Raw genomic sequence first — 27,803 nt, forward strand, 5'->3', positions numbered from 1 at the left:
CAGATATTTTACAAAGAGAATTAGATGAATTACAGAAATGGGAATCAAATTGGAGCATGTCTTTCCACCCAGAAAAATGTCAGTTGTTAAGAGTAACAAAAAAACTAAAACAAATTAATTCCACTTTCTTATTCATGGCAAACCAGTAACACAGACTAAAAACGCAAAATACCTAGGTGTTATAATAAATGAAAAACTGTCATGGAATCCACATATTGATGAAACTACAAAAAAATCAAACAAAGCATTAGGATTTATTAAAAGAAATTTCTATAAATCAAATAAGAACATAAAACTAAAATGTTATTTAACCTTGGTTAGGCCAATAATAGAATATGCATCCTCTGTTTGGGACCCCTCAACTCAAGAAAACATTAAGAAACTAGAACAGACACAAAATAGAGCAGTGCGATTCATAACAAACGAATATTCACATTTGACTAGAGTAACACCTTAAGTAAAATCACTAAATTTAGAAAGCCTTCAGGACAGAAGGCTCAAAAGTAAAGTAGCAATAATACATAAAACACTGAACCATAATCTTCAAATACAAAAACAAAATTTAATAAAATACTCTGAAAGACACAAAGATAAAGGCACATTCCTCGTCCCATATGCTAGGACAAATTTGTACAAATACTCCTTCTTCCCTAGTGCTATTAGAGCATGGAATGGGTTGCCTGAGCTAGCCAGGAAAACCAGTGACTTGGCAGAATTTGTCATTGGTTAATATGCATGACTAAATGCATGATGCGTAGGACGTAATCATCTTCTTTTTTGAAGTAACGTCTGTATTATATAAGATAAGAAGATAAGATAAGAATCTAAATCATTGCCATTTTTTCTATAAAAAAAAATTTTTTAAATACATTTGAAGAGTCATTCTATGTGGATCATCTATTTGGAATGTTCCACTAATGTCTATGATATAGACCAAGCCGGAAAAGATTGCCCAGAAGAAATTTTAAACATATATAATACTGCCTTTTAATTTCAACGCGGGATATGTGACAGAGGCTAATAAACTTGAGCTTGGCTAACTATCAAGGGGACTCGATATTCGACACCCGACTCAAGCAGAGTTGTATTTACTGAGGTAACGGAAAGGGGAGGTGGGCAATTCAATTGCCTTTCACCCACTTGTCTGACCCTAGAATTTTAGCAGAGAAATAACACAATTTGTATACTAATTCTTTACTTTTGTTAATAATATATACTTAACATTTATATTTTAACCAATTTTTGTAGATTATGTTGCCCCACCTCTAGCATGTTTGCCAAATAGGGGGTGCAATTGCATCAATCCCAAGTTGCTGGCCCATTGTAGCACTTTTTAAACCTCTTTTGTGGAGGCCCCTGGGCTGTAGACTCGCCTACCCTGCCTTAAATACTGTCCTGATTACAGCCTTTTTATTTTTAGATCTAATACCAAAATGTATTTTAAAAATCGAAAGCATTAGAGAATGGTATTGAAGAAAAGTATATCACAAAGAATACATTTTATTTCTCAATAAAAGGTTGATTATCAAAATAATTATAATAATGGTCACAGGCTTAACCTAATTTTAAAATTTTAACTAAAATGACATCATCAGCTTTGAGAAACTGGCCCCTTGTTCTTGAATGAGAAGAAAAAAATGCTTGCAACATCATGCACTCTGGAAATAAGTAGGCCAAGAAGTTTCTACTCAACAATTTATCTGCAGGATTAGGCTTGTGACTACTCTATGTATAAGGGACCCAGCCAAGTGTCACAGTAGTAAGAGTTGTTTCATTACTAGTTTGGCTTGAAAAATCTGTTGTATGTCATTTCCATTTGTGATTCAAATTTATCTTGTATTCATGTCGGTATATGTGTAATTACAGTATTGGCAATCTCAACTATAGTAATAGTATAACCTATTGTTGCAATAGAAATAATATATTGAATCAACCACAGCAAAATTTAGCAATAATATACAGAAATATTATCAAAACATGCAGATCTCTATTTGAGAAGTTCTGTACAGATAATAGTTAACTTCTCAAAATACTGTTGAAATTCCTGTAAATGCATCATAAATCATCTCTACTATTGCAAGGTTTAATTCTCATTAGTAAATGACCGATTTGTATCACTTTACATTAGGCTTGCATTTGATAGTACGTCTAGCTCCATCCGAAAATCTGGCCATTTTTCACTATCCGGCCATATTTGTATCAAGATGGATATCACTGCAGGATTGTTGGCCGGGGATAGTTAAAAGTACTCAGCAGTATCTATGTGTCTATCAGTGCTGGTCTATCTCCACCTTCATTTTCCATTTGTTTAATCCATCACATTGAGTTTATAGACAGACAGCTAGGTGACCACATTGAGACAATATGTTGGCATTGTCTAGAGGTGATATCTTATGAGGAAACAAAGTTTGCTTACTTAAAGATAAATCTCAATTAAGGTTCTGGAGTACATGAGAAACCTGACACCCCTTGGCCTACAGGCGTGACCTATAAGTATATAACTACAGTTCATTAGTGATGGGAGCTGAACTAACCAAAAAACGAATATAATGTAACAAAGTTCAATTTAAACTAAAAATAAAGTCGTTTAACTAATAATCACCAATTTAAAAAAAAAACAACAACTCTTAAACTAAACTTTAAAAAATAATTATTTTTTTTTGTAGTTTGTTTTGATCTAGACCTAGCTAATTTATCTGTAGGCCTATGGTTTGATATAATTCTTTTTTCATTGTACGGAGCTTTTTCCACATTAAAATCTGTAACAAGGAAGATGTTTCTTACATTAGTTACTTCTTATCTTATATAATACAGACGTTAATTCAAAAAAGATGATTACGTCCTACGCGTCATGCATATTAACCAATAACTTAAATTCAGCCAAGTCACTGGTTTTCCTGGCTAGCTCAGGCAACCCATTCCATGCTCTAGTAGCACTAGGGAAGAAGGAGTGTTTGTACAAATTTGTTCTAGCATATGGTACGAGGAATGTGCCTTTATCTTTGTGTCTTTTAGAGTATTTTATTAAATTTTGTTTTTGTATTTGAAGATTATGGTTCAGTGTTTTATGTATGATTGCTACTTTACTTTTGAGCTTCTGTCCTGAAGGCTTTCTAAATTTAGTGATTTTACTAAAGGTGTTACTCTAGTCAAATGTGAATATTCGTTTGTTATGAATCTCACTGCTCTATTTTGTGTCTGTTCCAGTTTCTTAATGTTTTCTTGAGTTGAGGGTCCCAAACGGAGGATGCATATTCTATTATTGGCCTAACCAAGGTTAAATAACATTTTAGTTTTATGTTCTTATTTGATTTATAGAAATTTCTTTTAATAAATCCTAATGCTTATATTAGTAACTAGTTAAATATACATTTATATGTTCTACATCGACCATCCCACACACCCCCTTTACAGTTGGTGGCATCATACATTCACACACCCCCTCATATGTTAAACAGATTAGTTTGTGATAGGCATATCTGTTGAACTTTAATTCATCAATCAGTTATAGAGTTTAAAACAATTAGGTAAATAAAAGTTAAAAAAGAAAAAATAGTATGAATATAGGTATGTTATTTAGCAGTTTTGCAAAATATTCAGTACCACAAGCTATTTACAAAGACATGTAGGTATGCGGCTACGACCAGATATAAAAAAGTATTATATGGTGCAACCCTACTTTATACTAAATAAAATTCTAGCTATGAACAAGATACCATTCCTCTTATTTCTTAACTTTAGAACATCACTAATACAATTTTAGTTGATTGTATGACAAACTAAAAACATCCTTATTGTATCAAGTAAAAGTGAGAAATTGCAAGCCATGCACATTTACCAATAAACAATGTATGTAAATTACTAGAAATAAGCCAATGTTTACATCAATATAATTTTAAATAACCAAGTCAAAAATCTTTGATGTCAGATAGCAATAACAATGCTAAACTATGGCAGAGCCTGCAATGCAGCTGATCTCAACCTGTATCAGCTGCACAGAAAGGGGAGGGGAGGAACTGCTGTGTGGGCGACATTATTCCAACCATAGCTTAGGTCTAGGCATTTATCTCATTTCTAAGATGATCCATAGTTCCCTCATGACTAAAAGGGGTTATAGAAGATAAGCTTATTTATAACAAGATGTGTCTGTTTATTTAACAGCTTAAAGCTTCATTTACAATTCAAATTCATACACAAAATGAATCATAGTTATCAATTTTTTTCGTACAACTGTCTTTTATTAATAGGAGTAAAAGTTTGTTAACAGTATGTCCACTATAATAAGACAAATTTAAGCAACTCTTTATCAAACAATGATGTCTCATCTTTCGGAATATAGCTGATCTGTGTGTTGTTGAAGACAATGTCGGAAGACTTTGTAATGATGATTCAATCCAGGCTGGCAGTGTATTTTGAACTTGGAGCCTAGAGCACCATCTTTTTGACTTGACCCATAGAAAACTCTGCTGATTCTGGAATGAACTAAAGCCATGCTGCACCTAGCAAACAAAATAAGCAAATAAAAAATTTAAAGCTGAGCTATCAAATCAGTTTGTAGCTGACCACTTACAATAACATATCTCAATCATATTACAATGTTAATAAATCATGTTAGTCCTATTGCATTTTATTGGTTTGTAGACCTTTAACTTTACAAATCACACAATAAAATAATTAGCTATTCTTTTTTAAGTGAGGTTGATACAAAAGGTTTTACTGCACATTGCTAATAACAAAGAATAAGTTAAAAGGAAAGGGAAAAAAATTAAAAAGAAATGATTTGCATTAAATTAGCTTACATAACACATGGCTCTTGTGTAGTGTATAAATCATATCCTGTGCACAAATAAACTCCTGTGCCACTCTTTGGTTGTTCTTGCAAGGAGGCATATTTTAATTCACTATGAGAATCTAAAAATAAAACAATGATAAGTATTGTTACGAATCTCACTATCCAGGCTCTCTGCAAACTCCACCTTACACCACCAACTTAAAGAACTTAACAACTCAGGGCTCCAAAGTAACGCAACACTTTAATAGTTGAATAAATAACAGCCAATACTGTACAATTGGCAACACGTACACTGTACAAATATCTCTCCGATAACCCCGTTCCGCCGTATCAACTCTTGCACTGGCCTCTCCGTCTCATTCCGGGCTTGCACTGGGTTCAACAGTTCAGGACTGACTTCACACACTAGGCTCATTGTGTCGGACTCGATCGCAGACCAAGATCAGGACGCCAGTCATCTCAACTGTACTTGACAGTACTCCGCACCGAACCGTCGTAATGCTCCGTACAGAACCACACCGTTGAACTGTGCTGTAGTGAACCTTCTGTCGTGAAACCCTTTTCTGAACCGTGCTGTATGGAGCCCCTTTTCTCCACCGTCTTGACTGCGACACCTCCTCTCTTATATAGGGTCCCTACTGGCCTTCTCAAACCGGACAGAACGCCGCTCGACGTTTCTAGGTGGTCAGATGACTACAACTCTCGTGAAGCTCCTGAGCTCTGTTCATGACGGCGATCCTTCCCAAACCGTCCTGTTGATACTCGACTCTGCTGACCGTCGTAGCTCGTCACGGTTGACCGCTCGTCTAGCGCTGGCCTGGGGCGATTTGCGTCGGCTGACTACACACACACCACTACCCCCCATCTGTGCCACCACCAGGTTTATAACAGTATTTATATACTAACCTTGAATAAAACTTAGCTTCATAGATATATAAACACTATTCCCAAATAGAAGAAAACATAGCGTCCAATAAATATTTAATAGCAATACAACCAAAATGCAAGACTATTTATCACACAAGCTGCAGCATACACTTAAATTATAATAGCTTCTAGTTTCTTATTTTATTTAAGGTTATTAAGTAGTTAAGAAAAATAAATCTCCATTACTTGTTTTGAAAAAATTAAAGGCAGCCCAAAGGTTTTGTCATTCTTAAAGCAAGCTAACTTAAACATATTTTCTGTTATCAAATTCAAGTGGGTTAGATTATTTTATTTATATGCCTTTCTATTTGCTGGACCAAGACTGCTTGATTGATCCTGATTGGAACAGTTTCTTTTCAATTAAAAAAAAAAAATTCACAAAAAAGAACAGACACAATGTTCATTGTATGTTCCCTTGTCAACAAGTAACAAAGTTAAACAGAGTAAGGAACAAACGTTAAACAGAGTAAGGAACAAACAAGTTATTATACCATTCGATTTGAGCATTAATAGATATAAGTCATCACTCAGTGTTGAATTGTAGTTATGATGGAGCGGGTGTCTTTTTAGGGCTGTGCATGCAGTTTTTTTATGCTCTTTTTATTTTCAAAGACTGTCTTATCAGTGAATGCTTGTATTACACATTACCTTGTCCACAAGTTATTGCAAAAGTTAGCACATGGCACATAAAAAATTAGCCAAACTGCTCCATTGTAATTAAAACCGTTAAGTTTATACAAGAAAAATAGCAGCTGTGTTTCTTTGCTAGGTTTTCAAAATGATCTTCCCATGAAAGCCTGTTGCCAAAATGATACTCAGATATCTTGTATTAAAAAAAAGGCAGGGGTCATTGAACTAAATCTTATTAGGCTACTCCCAAAACCGTAGTATTTCATGCAGAAAAATTAATTTTTTTTTTATTAGCATTAATTTATTTTAACACTGTCCTGCAGGGGCGGACTGGGAGTTAAAATCGGCCCGGGCATTACCATATAAACCGGCCCACAAATGGCATGTCATATATTTTCGGTGTGGAGAGATTTTTACCCCACTCCGCAATTTATATATATATATATATATATTAGTGTGTGCATATGTAATTAATCTTCATTACACTCTGATCTTTCATTCTTTCAAACGTTTTTTTCCACCCCAGAATATTCTCTTCCTATAATTAGTGGAAAGACAGTACACACTGCCAAGTGACAGGTAGGGAGTCCGGGGGAGCGCTGTGAGCTCCCCAAGTGGGAACCAAGCATCATTTCCATTATTTTAAGCTTTAAAAAATGCATATTCTGAGGTATATACAGTGCAATTAGCCTGCTACTCTTCCTCTAAAAAAATTCAAAAACTAAATTTGCTATTCACTGGAGTTCAGCGACAGGTAGAAAATGGTAAAATGCTTTAGTTTTTGTATTGGAGGGGGGAGGCCAAACACAAAACCCCTTTTGGTGACTGTAGTTAGCTTAAGTTTGCACTGGGGCAGTAAGTAAAGTTTCCCTTTCAGACAATGGGGTCTGAGGCAAGTGATGGTTTGAACCCCCTCCCCTCCTACTACGCCCATGTGTTATATTATAGGTGTAAGCCTAATTCTCTACAAAATATATAAAGTTTGATAACGCATCGAAAACTGGATGAATGCATTCGTAGGATTACATAATGTACTCTATTTATACATGTATGTAGTCTGGAAACTATAAACAATACAACAGCAGACTAATTAGTTGGAAGCTTTTTGGTATTACTTATAGATTACAGACATTTCTTAAAAAAATAAGATAGTTATGTCCTAGGCATTTCATGTGTCAATCTAGTCATACATGTTGATCTGTGACTTAAAATATGCTAAATCATTTGTTTCCTGGCTGACTCAGGCAACCCATTCCATTAATAGATAAGAGAAAGCAGAACGGTTAAAGAGGTACTTAATGTGAAAAGCTCTTGCTTCGTCCTAGTACATTTTCAAAAACGCGATTTGTATATATATGAAAATACCATGACCCATTATTTAAAATATAAATTAAATCTCTTTTCATTAAATATCGGATGTGACAGCACTATATAAATTATTGTAATAATTTTCATCATTAATGACTTCATACTAAGCATAAGTTTGCCATTAATTATAATAGTATAAAAATTAATTTAGATCTAGATTTATTTTTTAATTAAATAATATTTTTGTAAGGCTTAAGTATAGTATTTTTAAATCTATGTTTTTAAAAATAAACAAAAAGAAACTTACTATTTCTTTTCAAATCGCAGAAAGTAGAACTTTATACCCATATTGAGTGTGTGTATGTGTTCAAGTTCATTTCTATTAAGTATTTTTTTTGTGCTGCGTTATATCAATGTTTTCTAACTTAACCTCTCTCATCCGTCTTTTTTGTTAACTGACAATGGAACCATCAGAAGACGGGGAAGGGAAGGAGCAAAAAAAAATGGGAGCGCCATCAAAGGTCCATGCCGACCAGCAAAATGATTAGGCCAAACACAGCCTAGAAGACATCAAAGCAGTCTATGCGGCTCGTGCATAGCAGAAAGTACAGCCTAATATTTTGCAAATGATAATTCGTACAGTGTATTTTTCTTGATATTCTTGTTTGTTGAATTTCAAACAAAATTAATTGTAATAATAATTTAAAAAAACAAAACAAAACAAGAAAACTTTCTTGCTGCTGTCACTTTTTTTTTTTAAGTTGTCTGCATTGAAATTTGTTTGTTTTTTTGGTCGCAACCAGACCGGCCCATTTGGTACCAGCCACCCGGCATTTGCCCGTTCGCCCATATAGCCAGTCCGCCCCTGCTGTCTTGGTAGTCTCTAATAGACCAAATAATAAAAAACAAAAATTACCCCTTTCAGACCTTGTGATCTATGGGGCAGATAATGTAAAGATCATCTATTTCTGTTGTCCACATATGGTCAGCAAAATTACTAACCACCTTTGCTTTTCTCCAACTGATGTCAGATACCCATTAGAGTTGGGTAGCACCAGGGGCACACTAATATCCCAAAATTCAAAATCCCTGCCTTCACCAGGATTCAAACCCAACCCTATTACCACTCAGCTACCTCACCCCTAACTGCACCAATATTTACCTTCATATATCCACATTCCTCCTCCTTGTGAGTGTGCAACAAGATCAATGGCCACCATGACTGCATGCTGGAGGGGGTATCCAGAATTTTGTAAATCATATGCTTCACAGATAATGGTCTTTGTTACAGGATCTACAATGACAGCTCCAATAGGTAGCTAAAATAAAAACACAAAAAGGAGAAACAAATATGTTGATTTAGACTTATATAAAAGTAGCCTACACATTGCAAATACATTGCATTATATTATCTTTTTGCCTTCACTTTTTAGTTTTTTAATAGTTTGATCCAAGGAACAAAACTGAAAATACTGATCATTAGAATATATTAGATGTCTTGATTAGATCTAAATCTAGATCTATATTAGATGATATCTAGATTTAATCTTGACTCAGTAGTATTACCGATCCCATGGATCCGCTACAAACGTAGGCCTACTCCAAACTTTCGTAGGCCAACCTTCAACCTTGATCTAAGAATCTAGAACTAGAAGTTATCCATCTAGATCATTATAGAATGTAGAGAATCATAACGTAATATCTAACTAGACTCTATAGTGTTGTAGTCTAGAGTATATTCCTGTATAATAAGTAATCTAGATCTAGATATCTAGATCTAAATAATGTGTTTTGAATCGATAGCGATTCGATTTATTTTGTTATTAAAATGAATATGGGAATCAGGGATTCTTTTTTTTTTTATTTGCCCTTTTTTTTAAGCTCCAAAATAATTTCTACTAATGAACTTACAAAAAAAAAAAAAAAAAAAAAAGGGCATCTTGGTGTAGCAGCTAACTGAATGGTACCAACCTGCCACAACACCACTCTTGCATTCTTTATTTCTAGATTAAATCTAAAGCTATCAACAACCAATCAACATATAGATCTGGGCACTATGTTTTCACGCCACCTTTTCTGTTTTTTTCCCCAGTGATGGGTTAAATTTGTATTTACGTACTGGCTGTCATTTTTGGGACATTTTGCGTAATGGTAGGCAGGTCTGCTATGTAGGAATCTTTAATAGGTACACTAGGTAAAATTTTGTAATTTTATGATCAATAAGATTAAAGAATGTTGTGTCTAAAACATGTTACAAACCTGCTTTTTCCTTTTAGCAACTTGTGCAAGTTGAATGGCCAACTTCATGTACATTTCAATGTCTTGTAGTTCTTTATTCTCAAAATATTTACCTGACAATAAAGATGTTATCCTGGAAAGGTAAAAACAGTAATTTACCAAAAATGCCATTTAATTTTTTATATAAATTAGGCTTTACGGCACCAGGTATTTAAAACTTTACATATAAGCCACATAATTTTATCTAAAATTCGTATATACTTGTATACATTTTATCCTCATGGAAGTTAACAGGCCAGTATTGAATTGCTTCATTGTATTGATGCCTTGTTAGAGGTGGTGTTGATGGAACTTTAGTCAAATATTTTTTCCCTAATCCATCAATTGTTGAAATGACTTCCTCTATTTGACATTTTTGACTATCCCAGTTTGATATATCAGTAGCAAAACTTTTTTCATAAAGCACAATTTGCAGGGGCCCAGCTAAAAAAACAACAACAAGTAAATATAATTATATAATATGAATGAATAAATAAATACTTATCTTGTGCAAATGTTATAATTAAACTAGAATTCTTTTATTGAATTCTAATAACTCTATACATCATATTGTACAAGTAATGAGGACATAATTTTGGTTTGTTTGCTCCAGTACCTGGGTCATTTGTTGTTCGTATTCTTTTTAAATGCTGTAAATATCCTAGAGGTGCAATTTCATTTAATTTTCTGGAAAAAAAATATTGAAAATAATATATATCTATATCTACAGGGCTTTTTTTGTGACGGTATGCAACAGTATGGCGTACCGGCACCTTTTTGAATATGGGGAAAAAAATATTACTTTTCTTGTATTTTAACGTATATTTAAGTATATTATTAATTTATTAGTAGTTAAAAGTTAGGCAATCAGTCATTGAGTACCAGCGCCTATTTTTTTTTTAAAAAGCATTGTATATAAACTAAAGAGAGTGGCATGAAATTTTGTACAGAGAGATTCCTTCAACATCTTAGGTACTTTCTAAGACGTGGTTTTGACAGATTTGCTTCCTAAATGCCACTATTTCTAGTCTTTATGTCTAGAATAGTCTAGATCTAAGCTAAAACTTACTTTACTTTGTAGAGCTGTATTTTCTATCATCTATATCAGAATATATCTATTTTATCCCAGGATAGACTAAACTTATCTATATAGAGGTCCAATATAATTCAATATTTTGGATCGATAATCTAGACTATAAATAGTATAAAACTCATATATTATATATTCATATGAATCTAGTCCTAGACAATAAAAAATAATATATCAATAAATCTTATTATTATTATTAACTAGATTTTACTAGATCTATCTTACTCTTACACAATAGTTATGTTATAGTGTAAGTATAATCCAGACTCTAGACAATATTTATGTATTACTATTTAACATAGTTACAGTATATCTAGATCTAGTCATTCTAGTTCTAGATTGACTTATTTTAATAGACTAAACTCGTCACTAAAGTTAGACTCAAGACTGTGTCCAACTACTAAACTACTTATTAGTCTATAAGTAGTATTAAGTATAAGTATAAGTCACTCTGTCTTACTAGTCACTAGTCTTAGTCTTTAACTGTCTATAAATGTCTTCTATACTCTATAGATTTTCTAGATAGACTATAGTCTATAGTAGTATAGTCAGTATAGACACCATTACTATAGTCTAGTATAGTTATAGACAGAGTCAGAGTAGACTCACTTCACAATTTTCGAGGTCTTCTTTTTATCTGTAATAATTGCAACATATACATCTACCAAATGTACTGGTTCCAAGTATTCGTCAGCTAAAACTGGCTCAGGTTGATATTCACATGCATCTATTTTTTCATCATTTTGATATAAAGAACACGTTTTCATTTTCTTTCTGTAGGACATTTCAATGATCTCATGTCTAGATCTAGCCAATCTAGGTCTAGTTGCTAGAGCTGCTTGAGTCTATAAGAAGATGATACTCATCTGAATTCTTTTAGATTGGAAATTAAAAGTTTAAAGTAGATGTGCTTTCCTTTTGAAATGTTTCCTTCAAGGGATGCTACTCCAGTGCAAAACCCATAGAATTTATAAATAATAATAATAGATCTAGACTCTACTAGTCTCTAGTCTAGCCCCCTCTGTGCTCTAGAGTCTAAACTCTAGATTACATTAGGTAGATTAAATGATAGATCTAGTCAAATCTAGTCTAGATCTTGTACTAGATCTAATCTATCAGTGATGATTTTTAAAGGCTCTAGCCGCCCAGGGAACTGTCATTAAATATTATATAGTATATAATATACCTCTAGTTAAATATAAGTTATGTCTAGTATTCTAGTGATCTAGTCTAGACTCTAGTACTCTACTAGACGACTCTCTAGTCTAGTTACTAGTAGTACTAGATCTAGATCTAAGTAGTTCTGCCTAGGCTTGCCCTAGGCCTAGACTCTACTCTTCTATTCTAATTATAATTATAATAGAATCTGTCCATTATTTATTAGATAATTAATAGTCTAGATGTCTAGATTTAAATCTAGAAAAATAATCTTAAATCTAGATTATACTAGATAGTCTAAATCTAGATTGACTAGATTAAACTTAAAGATTTCTGTTCTAGATCTAGTTATGATTAGATTTATTAGATCTTCTCTTCTCTACTCTACTAACTCTAGTGAACTCCCCGTCTAGACTAGAATAGTAGAATCAAGTTTTATAATTTATACTCTTAAAGCATTTGAAAACTATTTTAAAGTATTTAAAAAAAAAATGAATGTTGTTGAAGTTTTTGTAGGAAATAATTGTGTTATAAGTACAGATATTTATGATCTATGGCTCAAAGGGCACACAGGTAAAATCAATTGAACCAGTAAGAGTATATAATAGTAATAATACTATATTTATATTGTATATATTAATATATGTATACTAATAGATCTAGATTCTAGATTATCTATTTTCCATGTTGCAATCCTTGACATTCTATCTTTAGAATGTTGGATTATATTGGCTGTTTTAAGGCAAAGTACAAAATGATTCTCCATTTCCTACTTTGGCTAGCTAGGCAGTCTGTAAGTTATAAGAATGACAATGATTATAATGACTATTTAATTTCTGCATCAGGCAAAGTAGATAATATAATGTCTTTTTTTTTAAAAAGATATTTAGAGACTATACATTAAATTTTAATCTGGTATTTCACATTCATGATAGAGCCTACAATTCTGTGGTATTGTTAAAATACCTTTAACTCTTTCAGTGCAAATTTTTTTGATCGAAAAAATGGAGTTTTCCGGAACGAACACAAATTTTCAAAGGGGGTAGAGTTACTAAAACAACTATAACTTTTTTATTTTATTAAATAATCTTTAACATATTTGATTTTATTTTGAAGGAAAGTGAATGGGCTACAAAGGTATAATACAATGGCTAGTCCTTCCTTTTCAATGGTGGTATATTTCAACTCCACGGCTTTCAGTTTTCTACTCACATAATAAAACAGGATGTTGTACACCATTTCATTTCTGCATTAGACAGCCTCCTATTGCAATGTATAGTAAATCAAATAAATTATTCAAACAAAAATTTTTTTCATTAATTTTAAACTGAGTACGGAAAAAGAAAATATTTTAAAAATTCATTAAAAAAAAGATTTAACCAATATTGTTTAGAGTTTCTTTTAAGTAGACTAAATGAGAAATTAAAAGACACCAAAACAGTGAGCGGGTGAAACTGTCTACATGCGACAGAAAAATTCAGTTAAAGTAATTGATAAATTCTTAATTGCTACTCTTATTTTGAAATATTTGTGTTGTTATCTTCTTAAATACAAAATCAATATAATAATGTTCTAATCAGTTGTTATAGCTTATATAATGAAAGAGTACATTTTAAAAATTTGCCATTAAAGCTAAGAAAAGTCTACTTATTACTTATTCTATTTGTATGCATTTTTATTACATATCTGAACTTTTTTACCTATTCTATAAATTATTTTATGTTGAGAAAAAAAGCCAAAAACCACTGAGGCTTACCAGGCAAATTCAAACCCATAGGAGCACATTAAAAGAGATAAAACAAGACAAATTGAATGTTAAAAGCTAGGCTTACAAAGTATTTAATGAAAGATGTTAGTATTATTAGACTGAATATATTAGACACTCATTAGACCACCAGCGTTCAAGGCAAAAGTTAAATTTAGACAATGAATTATTGAAGTTTTGTAAGTCTTAGCTCATTGTAACAAAAAATAAAAATCAATTTGTTGTATCACTTTAATACTCATTTTATGAGCACATAAAGCAATTCCAAAAACAAAACTAGTCCCACACAGCAAACAAGCACTTCCAACCTCTTCACTTACTCTCATAAAAACTACAGTCAACCTCTCAGCAACTGGGGTCAAGTGAACCTTGCCAAAATTTAGCCCTACCATTATATAAACAAACTTGGTTTGTGACAACCTAATATCTATTATTAGACTGGGGTGGTCCATGAGTAAATAAGTCCAACTGGCTAACATGAAGGAACCTATTAAAAAACATTCAGAAGTCACCCTGTGGCTTCTAGAATGTATCAACATCAGTCAGTCAGTTAAATGTTAATCCTGGCCTTTCAGTTAATTTTACTAGAGTTTTACCAATTTATCATTCATTTAGTTTATATGTTTTAATATTTGGATTTACAGTTGTTAATTGATTTGAGATTTGATTGTGATTCTATAAACATTAAATCTCAAATTGCATCACTGTGTGAATTTCAGTGTGTAACTTTAACAAACCTATGTGTCATTTCTATGTATCATTTCAATGATACAAATACTTATATGCATCATCACTCATACCAAGAACTTAACACCAACAATAGACACCAGAATTTCCATAGTAGGACAAAAAAGAAGACAAATCCTTATTGTGGAATACAAAAAAAAAACGCTAAGAAAATGTAAACTTAAAAAACTAGACTTGTAATTTATTTGATGAACATGTTAGTAAATCAAAATTCTATTGAAAAAATAACAAAAAACTATTAAATCTAGATCTCTTTTAAGCAGAGCTTATCCCATTTCTCATATGAAGCAGCTTTTCTCAGTAGCTTATCATTCCCACAAACATTTGAGTGGAACATAATGCATAACATTTTCTTCAAGTTCCATCTTAGTCTATTTCTCTATCAGAAGCACTGTCTTTAATTGATAGATATGCTATTGGAGTAAACAACAGAATGAGAGCCAGACATTTTCATTCTTCAGAGCAATTCCTGCAGTACATTGGCTTATAAAGGAGTGCTTGATGTTTAGTAACTTGGCTTATAAAGGAGTGCTGAATTGAATTGAATATCCCAGCCATCACCTAGCTATAAATTCAAGACCATTCAGTTTGGAACTCAAGCTGAAAGTCAAGCAGTCTCCCACCCAGCTACTGAACCCTTTCTATGTTTGAAACCAAATGCATGCATCATTTTCATTTTATTAATTAATTAAAACTTTTAATCAATAATTGTTATTGTAGCTCAGGAAGCAGCAAAGTCCCAGCAGAGTAAGGTTCCCCTCAAGACTTATGGTGCTACATTTGAAGATTTATACACTGATGTCATTGACCACTACAGAATATTTGCTGGACTGGAAGAGATGTTGAAAACACCAACTCGCCTCAGCCATCAGCTAGTTTATCAATTTGACACAGAAACGATTGATATGTTGATACAGAAGTAAGGCTGTTAATATAGATTGCAATTCTTTTTTTAATTAAAAATATTATTTGTGCTAAGTTCAAATTGAGTTATTCTTTTGAAAAAAATGCTGCTTTTTGAATATGTATGAATTATTATTTTTTAAGCATAAATCAATTTACAGTTAAAAATACTGATTTAGATTGGGTCAGTGAACTAGTTCTACAGCAATGATCTCCATATCAGATTCCCATGAGGTTTTATTAAATTTTCTGAGGCCAGTGTCTTAATGAAACCTATTGGTACAACATAGAAGCTTGAATCTTGTGGTCATTTTTTTTCTGTGGCTGATTCACAATGTGTCTTTGGTTACATTACTTATTATACTACTATCTAGTACTGGTATTTTTAATTATTTTTTTTTATAATGTTCAGTATGTAAACATTTCAATTATTTGCTTCAAAATGAATATCTGATTCAGATATTACAGCTTTGATGCATCTGTCATAAGAGAAATATTTGGTCGAAAATTGAACTCAAGAAGCAGAAAAGATCTTGATGACCTAAGTGAAGAAACTGGAGTCCCTCTTAGAAGTTGTAGGCGTCAGGTAATAACAAATGATAATTTTTGTTATAAGGTTGAAATAGGAATGTAGTAGTATCTATATATTTCTAAAATTAGAATATGTAATGTAGTTTTCACAATCCTGGTTATTTTTTGTTTAAATATTTTTTTTACTTTATTTTAATAAAACTTAGTGGTGAAAACTATGATATTTAATTGTTCAGAATAATGTTTGTAAGCATACATTGATTTCACATGTATTAATTTTTTTTTTGTAGTAAAATCCTTTTTTTTTAAATTTAAATTGAAGTTTTTTAAACATTGCAGTTTGACAATGCTAAAAGAGTTTTTAAAACTGTTGAAGAAATGAGTGGACGGTTAGTTGATAACATTCAGACACATTTTTGTCTTAAAGAAGATCTGGCCAAGTAAGTTATTGTATAGTGCTTTTTAATTTGAAGTCAAGAATTTTCATTTTGAATTTTTTAAAATCTTCTTATGTTCATTTAAATATCATTACTATGATCTATGCATATTTGTTTTCTGACATTTATGAAAAATTTAAATTTTTTTTTTTTTTTGCTTTGTTTTACTGGTAATTATAGTTTGTAAAGTTAATTACATAGTTATCTAAAGCTAAGTTAACAGTTAAAAGAAGCATCTAGATAATTTAATATATTTTACATGTTTATAATACTTTTTGTATATTAAGACCACTTACGACTATGCATTTTGTAAAAGAAAGTAATTCTAGAACATTATATTAAAAAGGTACAAGTAGGAGGAGAAAAAATGTTCTAATCATTGGGCAAGACAAAAATAGAACAATGATAATAGTTTTCATTTTTTGGAATATCATTTCTTTAAGAACCTCTTAACAATCAATGTTGGAGAATTGGATTATACAACCAGAGTATATTCAACTCTGACTTTTAAAGCCAAAATAGTATACATCAATCAAGCTTTTAGGTGCATCTATCGTTTTTCAAGAAAGAAGCAAATGTATACATTTTTTATGTCATTAAAAAGGAATATGATTAAATTTCACTATTTTTTGTTTATTTTCAGAGCATATGCTGCTATAGTTTTTATCACAAATAACAGATTTGAAACTGGTAAAAAGAAATTAAATTATTTAACTTTTGAAGACTTTGCTGTGTGTGCCAATCATATGATATCAAACTGGTCCTATAGCTCTGAAGGTAAATTGTGTTTGTAGTGTAATCAGCATTTAGCTTTGAGCTACAGATATGTTTTTAAATTTTACATTAAATAAAATATTCTTGATGTAGGCAGGAATTATACAATTTTCTCTGCCTGCAAGAAAACAGAATAAAACAAATTTATCAGACTTTCTTTAGTAGCACATAGATTTCTATATATTTTCTATTTCAGAAGAGTATCTTTCATTTTGTGTTTGTTTTGGTAGAGCTTCATTTGAATACAGTTATTCATGTTTTGTGATCTAAGACTCGACTAAACCAGAAGCATCATCAGTTTTTGTCTTATAAACAACTTTTTTATTTGTAGATTATCTTCTTGATAAAACTGCACAGTAGAGAACCCTTACAATATATATTTTACTATTGATCAGCAGACTCTTTAGAGCAAGTTTCATTCAATGCTTTGTTTTGAAATAATGTTATTGCCAATATCATTTTCTTATGCTTTATGTCACAACATGCATGATGCAAGATGTCACGATGTGTTGTGAAGCCGGGGATTTTACTTGAATTAAAATAGTTGAATAAATGACAATCTAGGAATGCAAATAAGAGATTCTTTGTAAAAACACAACTCTGGAACTTTATTTAATTATGAAACGTAAGTACAGCTTATGTACAAATTATAGATCAATCAACACAAAATATCACAAAGGCTTTTAAAACAGAGCTCTTAGAAGACCGACTGACCACTATGAAAATATTTTATCGACTGGCGTTCTCTCTACTCTCGCCAATTCTCTGGCGCTAACTCTTTAAAAAAATGTCTTTGTTTAATTTCAAATCAACCAATAGATTTGCAACATCATAATCACGTCTTGGGTAAAACCTGAGGTGCTGTCAAGGGTCTAAATTTGTGGGGTAATTCCTGAGGCTCAGTCAAGGGTTTATATTTCTTTTAAATGTGAAATGTACAAATAATTCTATAATGGCATCTGTGACATATTACCCCCCCCCCCCCTCCATTTAGCATTTGTATGGTAATAGAAATGCTCATATGTATTAAAAATATTTAAATATACACAAAGTACCATACATGAAATTATAGAAAAATGGTTGAGGTAACATATTACAATGCTCTGAAAAATAAAGTCAACTTGGAGATAACAATAAAAAAAAAATGTAAATGCAGTGTCAGGTATATGAGAATAAAATTATTGATGACTTTGAACACCTGTTTCACTATTCAAGTGGTTATGAAAATGAGACAATGCTTGTCATGAACAATATCAAAAGTTGTATAAAGCATAATACTTGAATAAATTAAATCTTGAATTGAATAAGTTACTTCTCTTCATGGTGCTTTATGATGAAATTAAAATATGACAATACAAAACTGATATACTACACCTGTGGAAGAAAAATATATACACAATTATGTAAAGAATTAAATACATCTGGAAAGTGTGTCAGCGAAGACATTCTCACGTCCAGGAATTGTCTTGACCTCAAATTGGTAGTCTGTGAGTTGTAGACTCCAACGAGTTAAACGACTGTTCGCTAACTTCTTTGAGTTCAGAAATGCTAGTGGTGCATGATCAGTTAGGAGTGTGAAATGAGCACCTAGTAGATATCTGGAGAACTTGGCTATGGCCCATACAATGGATAGACATTCACGTTCGATGGTTGAGTATCTGGTTTCAGCTGTTGACAACTTCCTGCTGATGAAAAATACTGGGTGCAAAGTCTCTTGGCATTTCTGTGAAGTGTCTGCATATTTCTGCATTATGCATGCACCTATAGCTGAAGATGAAGCATCTGTGGCGAGGTAAAATTGCTTCTCTGGATTCGGAAGTTTGAGAATAGTGTCTCTTGAGAATTCAGCTTTAATGTTCTCAATAGTGGTATGTAACTTTGTAGACCATGGAATCTTCGTTGGTTGTCCTTTCTTAGTGAGTTCAATCAATGGAGCTATGAGTGCTGTGTAACCTGGTATGAAATGTCTGTAGAAATTACACAGACCCAAAATACTTCTCACTTGCTTTTTACTGGTAGGGACTTTGATGTCTAGTATGCGTTGAATAATGTTCTCTTGTGGTCTCAGCGAATTGTAGCTGACTCTATAACCCAGGAAGGATATTTCTGACATGGCTAGTTCTACCTTACTAGGCTTTATGGTAAAACCATGTTGTTTCAGTATGCTGAAAACTTCTTGTAGTCCTTTGATATGTTCGTTCCATGTCTTATGGAATATGCAAATGTCATCTATATATGACACTGTGTCAGAGCGATTGCCTAGTATGCTGTGAATGGCTCTATTAAAGGTGCTGCTGGCGTTGACTAGACCAAATGGCATGAAGTTGAAATGGAATAGTCCATAAGCTGTGGTGAATGCCGTAAACTGTTTGCATTCTTGTCTGACTGGTATTTGGTAATATCCTCTGGACAGGTCTATTTTGGTGAAGAACTTTGCCTCTGAAAATTTGGTCATAAGACCTTCAGGATTTGGCATAGGATATGAGTCAAGTTGGGTTATTTTATTCAACTGTCTGAAGTCGACACACATTCTAGGAGTTGTCGTTTGCTTCCGTTTGACAAGAACTATTGGTGCAGCATATGGAGAGTTGGAATGTTCAATGATTCCTTGCTCTAATAGTTGGTTAATTTCTTGTTTAAGAAAGTCTCTGTAGTGTACTGGTAATGGATAAGGTCTTGCTTTTGTAGGCTTGGAATCAGTAAGTATTATATTGTGTTCCGCAATTGACGTTTTGCCTGGAACATCTGTAAATATGTCTGAATTTTCTTTGAGAATGGTAGTCAGTTCTTTCTGCTTTTGCGGTGTCATTGAATTGAGTTTGATGTCTTGCCGAAATTCAGTTTGTTTGGTAGTTGTTTGTGGCATATTGATGTCGTCAAATTCAGACGTGTCATTTTCATCTTCTTCTGGTATGACTGCAAGACATGATATGGCTCTTTCATTTTGTTCTGGGCTTGTGGTACCTTCTGTTATTGTGTTATATTTTTGTAACATGTTGACTTGATAGATTTTCTTTTTGTTGTGTATGTCTATCTCATAGTCAACATCTGTTATCTTTCTGAGTATGGAGAATGGACCTTGCCATTTGATGAATAGTCTGTTGCTTTTGTCTGGTAGTAGCAGACATACTTGATCTCCTGGTTCAAATTGTTTCAGTGTTCTGTTTCTATTGACTCTCATTCTGGTATTGGAGTTTGCTATGGCTGTGGCTTCATTTGCTTTTTCACATGCAGATATGACTATGTTTCTAGTATCTTGCACATGTTGAAACGCTGTCTTGGTTTCTGATGAGATTGAGTTTTGGCGAATAATAGCTTCTTTGAGGATTGCCATCGGTCCTCGTGGGTTGGCGCCATAAACCATCTCGAAAGGTGAGAATCCTGTGGTTTCTTGAGGACTTTCTCTGTATGCAAACAGAGCTGCTGGTAGCAATAAGTCCCAATTCTGCGGATTGTCGTGTGCTATTTTTGAAATGCACCTCTTCAAAGTACCGTTGAATCGTTCGCAAAGCCCGTTGCTTTGGGGATGGTAGGGCGTTGTGAACTTCATCTTGATGTGGTACATGTTCATGAAGTCTTTGGTAATGTCAGCTGTGAACTGTGTGCCTCTGTCAGAGAGGATAACTTCTGGGAAACCAATTCTGGAAAATATCTCTGACAAAGCTCTGGTGATGTCAAGCGCTGTAATGTTGACTAGAGGTACTGCTTCTGTCCATCTTGTACATGTGTCAATCAATGTCAGGACATATCGATGGTTTCTTGCTGAAGCTACTGGCATGGGACCAATCAAATCAACTGAGACTTTTTGGAATGGCTTGTCTGTCAATTCCATATCTTGAATAGGTGCCTGTGATTTGTTGTTCTTAGGTCCTTTGACTTGGTAAATATGACATGACTTCACGTATTTCTTGACGTCTTTAATGATACTTGGCCAATAAAATTCTTTGAGGATTCTGGCTTTAGTTTTGACTACACCCATATGGCTGGCGTGTGGAATGTTATGTCCTGTTGCCAGTATTTCTTTCCTGTATTTCTGTGGCACTATTATTTGCTGAATGGTATTGTCTTTATGCATGGCATTCTTCACCAGGAGGCCATCTTGAAAATATGGTTTATTTGGTAGATTCAGCTGTTTGTTTGCTTGAGCCTTCTGATAAAGTATTTGCAATGTTGGATCTCGTTTCTGTTCTTCTTTGAAGTCATCATGTGTGAAATATGACTTGTCTTGATGGACTTCAGTTTGACCAGTTAGAGTTCTTGTATCATTGTTAGAGACTCTGGGCATGTAGTCTTGTTCTTCAAAGTTCAACAATGGACATTCGGGAATTGGAGGTGGACTTATGACCGGTAGGGATGGGCTTGATGTAACTGGGGGTGTCCATGTTGAATGTTCTTGATTGTTGCTGGCTACTGGACTAGTAACTGGTTCTGTTGCATTCTGCATAACTTGAGTAACTGAGGTAGCCATGTGATTATTTTGGCTAACTTGTTCAGGTGCCAAATGTTCTTGTTGTCTGGACATGGATCTTGTCATTACTGCCAAACATTTTTGACCTTGCTCTATGGCATTTGTCCATTCAGTAAGTTCTTGAGGAGTGCATTCTTTAACTCCTTCTATGTTTCCAATGATTAGGTCCACTGGTAGATTGGGTGTTACTAATGCTTTTGTTTGACCACTGAAGAATGGTGTAGTAACATAAATGATGGCTTCAGGTAACTTGCTGACAGTTCCGTTGAAGGCAGTGGCATGGACGTGGTTGCCTGTGAAACGGTTTGCGTGTACGAAGCGTTCATGTACTAATGTGGACGTGCTTCCAGTGTCACGAAGAACTTCCACCTTCTTGTCTCCTACAAAGCCTGGATAAAATTTGAGACCATTGGACTTTGCAATGACTGTCATAGTTGAATGCTCATTGTAATAGCTTCTGTTATATGAGCTTCTGTTTGGCATATATTGTGGTTTGGAGTCCTGTGAATGACTTCTGTAGCGAGGTTTGTTATCTGGTTTATTATTTCCAGGTGCTTTGTTGAGATTGTATTGCTCTCTATTGCTGTATCTTTGAGTTGGTGATGTGGGTCTATCAAAATTTTGATTTTTGGAGACTGCCTGTTTTTTCCAACATTCATGAGTTTGGTGACCCTTTTTATGGCAATATGAACATTCTGTGGTTCTGCTGCGGCATTGAGACGTGAAATGCCCTAGTTTATGACATTTGTTGCATTTGATTTTGTCATCTGACTTATATCCTGCATTTTTGTCTTGAGCAAAACAGACAAAATTTTCTTCAACAGATGGTTTGACTGACTTGTTTGGATAGGCTGCTCTATATTGTCTGATGATCTTGGTTAATGTCTGGATATCAGTAGGATTTCTCTCTATAATGTAGGATTGAATATCTTCCGAGTGAGCATGGGTAATGTTGTCGATAATAATATGTTGACGAAGAGCTTGGTAACTTTCTTCTATTTTGGCCATGGATACCCATCTATCAAACCACATTGACATATTAGCTACAAAAATTTGAGGATCATCATTTTGCTGTGGCCTTTCATTATAGAATTTCTTTCTATAGTTGGCTGAAGTTGCTCCGTATTGGCGCAGTAGAGCTTCCTTGATATCAAAGTAAGTGCTGCGTTCATTGATTGACAGTTGTGAGCAAATGTTGACAGCTTTGCCAGTCAAGAGGGTGAGGAGTGAGCTCGACCAATGTGCTTCAGGTAGACCGGATGTTGTAGCTATTTCTTCAAATCTTATGAGATACGAGTCCATATTGTCAATGTTTTCGTTGAAAGCCGATATTTTGTTCATTAATCTGTATTTGTCAAACATATTTGAGTGACCTTGAGTTGGAATGCTTTCTTTATTTTCTTTTTTTTGTTTTTCGAATTCCATTTTTTCTTTTTCATGTTGCCTTTGTTTTTCGGCGTCTTGCCTTTGTTTTTCGGCGTCTTGCCTTTGTTTTTCAGCGTCTTGCCTTTGTTTTTCAGCTTCTTGCCTTTGTTTTTCGGCGTCTTGTAATTTTTTTTCTTCTAATTGCATGCGTTTTTCAGATTCTCGCTCTTGATATTCTTTCTTTTCTTGTTTCTCTGCCCACTGGTCTGGCTTTGAAATTTGCTTTTCTTTGGCTAATTCTATCAGTTCGAAGAATCGTTGTGTTCTAGAACCGGAAGCCATATTTAATTTTTTTGTTAGTTTCTTGTATTGGAGCAAAATGTTCAATATCTGGATTTTGGCTTTATCTCAGATATAATAATAATATAATGACAAAGTTCTTGAAGCCTCAATTTGCTAATAAATTCTTGACAGTAGACTTGTAGTTACTGGAGTCGTATGATTGAATATATAGATCTATTGAGCCGAGTACTTTCTTACTGGTTTAACAGTTGGTTAAATCTGGTCTTCTGTTTACTTTGTGCCAGACAAATGATTATTTACTGGTCTTCTTTATAATGACTATAATGCCAGTTATTTGCTTTACTGGTCTTTTATATTGCCAGTTATTTGCTTTACTGGTCTTTTTTATAATGCCAGTTATTATGTATATTGGTCTTATTCCTTTTGCCAATTACATAGATCTATATTAATAGATTTCGTGAGTTAGACGTAACTCTAACGAAAATCTTTATAAAAGAATTATCGATAACCAACTGACCTGTTAAACACAGAAATTCTGTCCTCCGTTAAATAAGAATGAAGTTCCTTTGAAGAGTTTAGAAATTGGTCCTAGATCTTGAATAAATTTCGTTAAAAGTTGTCCATAAACTTTTATTTGTCGGAGAGTGCCAAATATGTCACAACATGCATGATGCAAGATGTCACCATGTGTTGTGAAGCCGGGGATTTTACTTGAATTAAATAGTTGAATAAATGACGATCTAGGAATGCAAATAAGAGATTCTTTGTAAAAACACAACTCTGGAACTTTATTTAATTATGAAACGTAAGTACAGCTTATGTACAAATTATAGATCAATCAACACAAAATATCACAAAGGCTTTTAAAACAGAGCTCTTAGAAGACCGACTGACCACTATGAAAATATTTTATCGACTGGCGTTCTCTCTACTCTCGCCAATTCTCTGGCGCTAACTCTTTAAAAAAATGTCTTTGTTTAATTTCAAATCAACCAATAGATTTGCAACATCATAATCACGTCTTGGGTAAAACCTGAGGTGCTGTCAAGGGTCTAAATTTGTGGGGTAATTCCTGAGGCTCAGTCAAGGGTTTATATTTCTTTTAAATGTGAAATGTACAAATAATTCTATAATGGCATCTGTGACACTTTAATTTAGATTTTGTGTTGAAGGTCTAAACTTTTCCATTGGCTCAGCTGTTATCATTCATTTTGCTCTGGCTCATATATAAACATCAATTTAAATTGAATTGTTTCTATAGCAACACAAAAATGTAGGTGTACTATGACCTGCTGCTGCATATGGGTAACATTTTGGCGGTGTAGAGGAACATATCACTAACCTGTATAATCTATTAATTTTGGAGAAACATAGAATCTTAATTTTTTTTATGCCTCCTTTCTCTTGACAGCATCTAAATTTGTTAACACTAAATATTCAGATTTTTAAAAAATGTACATCTAATATTAATGAATATGTTTGTATCTATTCAGATTGTCAAAACCATGAAGATATGGATGTAGATATGGACAGAGATTTTCTCATGGATTTGAGAGAAGTTAAAGTTCTCATGGAGAGGGAGTATGCTGAAGAGCATCGCAGGTGACATAAAAACCTAAACAGACTTTTGTTTTAAGTAATAATAGTTATTTTTGTTGAAGGCTTGACTTGTATATAAAATGGACTTCAAAATGTTGAAAACTTTTCAGTTTAATGTTACGAGTTCTTCAACCAACAGTGCGTGAAAAAGTGCTGACAGAAATGGACAATAATTTCAGAGTAAGTGCTTTGAGCTGCTTTATTTTACTTTGTTTTGGGCACATATCAATAGTTTAAAAAAAAAACCTTGGCAAATATTTTTGTTTACATTTAATTATTATTAATAAATGTATTTTATCTAATATATAAAGCAGAAAGAAAGGTATAGGTATGTATGTCCTGCATAGAAATCAAAACCGTTAGACCAATTTTGATAAAACTTGGCATAAATGTTTCTTAGATCATAGCAATGACCTTAGTGAATGTTTAATGTCACCCCACAACTGGGGGGGCCTAAAAGTGAAAGAAAATACTAAAATTGATCTATATTAAAGAATTTATTTTTTTAACAAGTCGGGTAAACCCATTTTCACAGTATTTATATTTTATCATATAAATATGTCACTAAAAGGGTAAACCCATTTTCTCACTCTACTTTCATTTTCATAACAAAAAGAAGTGAAATGAACATTTGCCATGTTTGACATATCTAGATATAAATTCAATCCACTAGATCAGTAATATCCTAACTAAGGCTTGCAGGCCACAGGTTTTATCTGGCTAGTGTTTAAATAAAAAATGAAGAGTTTCATTCAAGGTCAGCTGCATTATTACAAATTCAAAACATAAAGTTTAAGTTATTTTCATTATTAGCAGTATCATTTCATTTCCTTAACCTAACTGTTGTGTTAAGTCTTATAGCTTTGTGATTAAGACACCTCTCTCCTATTTTGAACTGTTAAATAAGAATCTTATCCTTAATTTTTTTTGGATTGGCAACCAAATACTCTATGTCCTAATCACCTTGTCTAATCATAATTAATTTAAGTCCATTTCTGTCCCACCACTTTCTGGTTCAAGCATCGAATCATTTCACTGACTATGTTTTGAAATGATTCTGAAGTAATGTCCCTTATTAACAACTCTGCTAACTTTTAATGTAACTTGATTATTATTCCTGACTTACAATATTTCTATTTCTTGTAGTCTGTGTCAAAGGCAATTATCAACATTGCCAGTGGTCTCAATCACAGTAAAGAATCTAGGGATATTTTCATAGATGTTTTTGAAAAGGTATGTCATAACCCAATAGATTGAAACATTGTTTTTCAAAGCAATTAGCTGCATACAAATTTTTTAAAAGTATCTTTAAAATGTATGCAATAAAATAAGTTTGTATTTCTTTATTTAGTATAATTATTTGTACTTTGTTGTTTTATATACACAATAGAGGCCTATAGACATCATTGGAAAAAGTACAGTATAGCTGAAAGATCTCATTTGTTTTTTAGTGTTTTCCTCTTTCTTTGAAGCTTGAATTCATTTCATTGTATTAAATATTTGTTTTTCTGATGTGACATTTATATTCTGATTTACATATGTGGATTTAGCATTATGAAAATCAATTCTCTCTATATAAAATTGTTCTGAACTTCACTCCATTAGCTAATAGAACCTTGGGTTCAGATGTCATGGAGCAAGAGTGATGCTTACCACTTTCTGAATGCTTTCAAAGATACAGCCTTGCAGTTGGATCTTTTCAGGTAATATTTTATTCCACTAAGTTGCCTTCATGTTTTGTTTTGTTTGTTTTCAACTCCTTTTATTAGCCTGCTTATTCATCATTGGCTTAGGAATGTGGGCATGTATTTGAATAAGTGCTCTTATGATTTTTCTAGAAATTTGACTGTTTATTTATATCTTTGGGGAAAAAAATTACTAAGTTCATTTTAAACTTCATTTTATTATTTCTAATGGATAACATTACCTCATTTAAAAGGATATATATATATATATATATATATATATATATATATATATATATATATATATATAAAACAATAATAGAAACAACAAATACTGAGTTGTGCTTCTTATTGTAATACTATCTGTTCTTTGAAATTTTAGATTTATCTGCACTGGCTTTGATAGCGATCATGAAAGGTTGCATGCATGATGTGGGTTGTTACAATGTCAATTTGTTCTAGACACTTTCTACTTTGTTACTTCTGTCACTGAAGCAATTAATTGACGTCAGCAGCATTGCATATTGTAGTACACATGTAGGCTTAGTTCATATTTACAAAATTAACAAATTCATTTCTTTTATGGTGAAGATGTCAAAATTAAATTGTGACATTTTCTGAAACCCTATTTCATTTTGATTATTTTTGGCATTGACCTACACCAAGTGACAAGCTTTGTTAGACAGCACCACAGTAAATAGTTCTGATCTGTATATTGCAATAGATAAAAATAGCCTAACATATTACAGATATGCTGTGTAACACAAAGGTAGAAAAATTAACTTTACTATAATACAGTGAATTTTTTTTTCTTTTCAGGACATCTCCCAAGTTGGTAAAAATCTGGGAACGTTTCATGTCTACATTCAATCCACTTGTTCTACAAATGTATCCAAAAACATAAATGTCTTCATCACCTGGCTGGCTGCAGATATAGTGAGCCCATTCTAATTGTAATATATTTGTACAAAGTTTTCTTGACATTACTAGGATTATTTATGAAGAATTAAATTTTGATTTTGTATAGTAAGAGTGTTGTTTTCT

The 27,803-nt window shown here is 32.9% G+C and overlaps 2 protein-coding genes across 5 annotated transcripts; one reads left to right on the top strand and one right to left on the bottom strand.

Annotated features, from left to right (window-relative positions):
- Positions 1-1,482: 1,482 nt before the first annotated feature.
- On the bottom strand, positions 1,483-11,902 carry LOC106057015 (probable inactive tRNA-specific adenosine deaminase-like protein 3). Its single transcript, XM_013214024.2, has 7 exons — positions 11,634-11,902; positions 10,551-10,621; positions 10,165-10,378; positions 9,917-10,028; positions 8,820-8,976; positions 4,800-4,911; positions 1,483-4,499 (listed from the first exon to the last, which is right to left on the bottom strand). The coding sequence occupies exons 1-7, from the start codon at positions 11,807-11,809 to the stop codon at positions 4,322-4,324; spliced, it is 1,020 nt and encodes a 339-aa protein (XP_013069478.2). The 5' UTR covers positions 11,810-11,902; the 3' UTR covers positions 1,483-4,321.
- Positions 11,903-11,971: 69 nt separating this feature from the next.
- On the top strand, positions 11,972-27,785 carry LOC106057016 (acidic fibroblast growth factor intracellular-binding protein-like). 4 transcript variants are annotated; one of them, XM_013214026.2, is made up of 11 exons: positions 11,972-12,080; positions 12,639-12,755; positions 15,415-15,613; positions 16,057-16,183; positions 16,468-16,568; positions 17,209-17,342; positions 24,969-25,077; positions 25,185-25,254; positions 26,221-26,307; positions 26,680-26,777; positions 27,579-27,785. In XM_013214026.2, exons 2-11 carry the CDS (start codon positions 12,674-12,676, stop codon positions 27,661-27,663), a joined length of 1,092 nt encoding a protein of 363 aa, XP_013069480.1. In that variant the 5' UTR covers positions 11,972-12,080; positions 12,639-12,673; the 3' UTR covers positions 27,664-27,785. The 4 variants fall into 4 exon arrangements, with proteins under 4 accessions (XP_013069480.1, XP_055880647.1, XP_013069482.1 ...); XM_056024672.1 differs by having other exon boundaries at positions 12,690-12,755; XM_013214028.2 differs by lacking the exon at positions 12,639-12,755 and having other exon boundaries at positions 11,997-12,080.
- Positions 27,786-27,803: the final 18 nt, after the last annotated feature.

The sequence above is a fragment of the Biomphalaria glabrata genome, chromosome 3 (assembly GCF_947242115.1).
Source record: "Biomphalaria glabrata chromosome 3, xgBioGlab47.1, whole genome shotgun sequence".
Lineage (NCBI taxonomy): Eukaryota > Metazoa > Mollusca > Gastropoda > Planorbidae > Biomphalaria > Biomphalaria glabrata.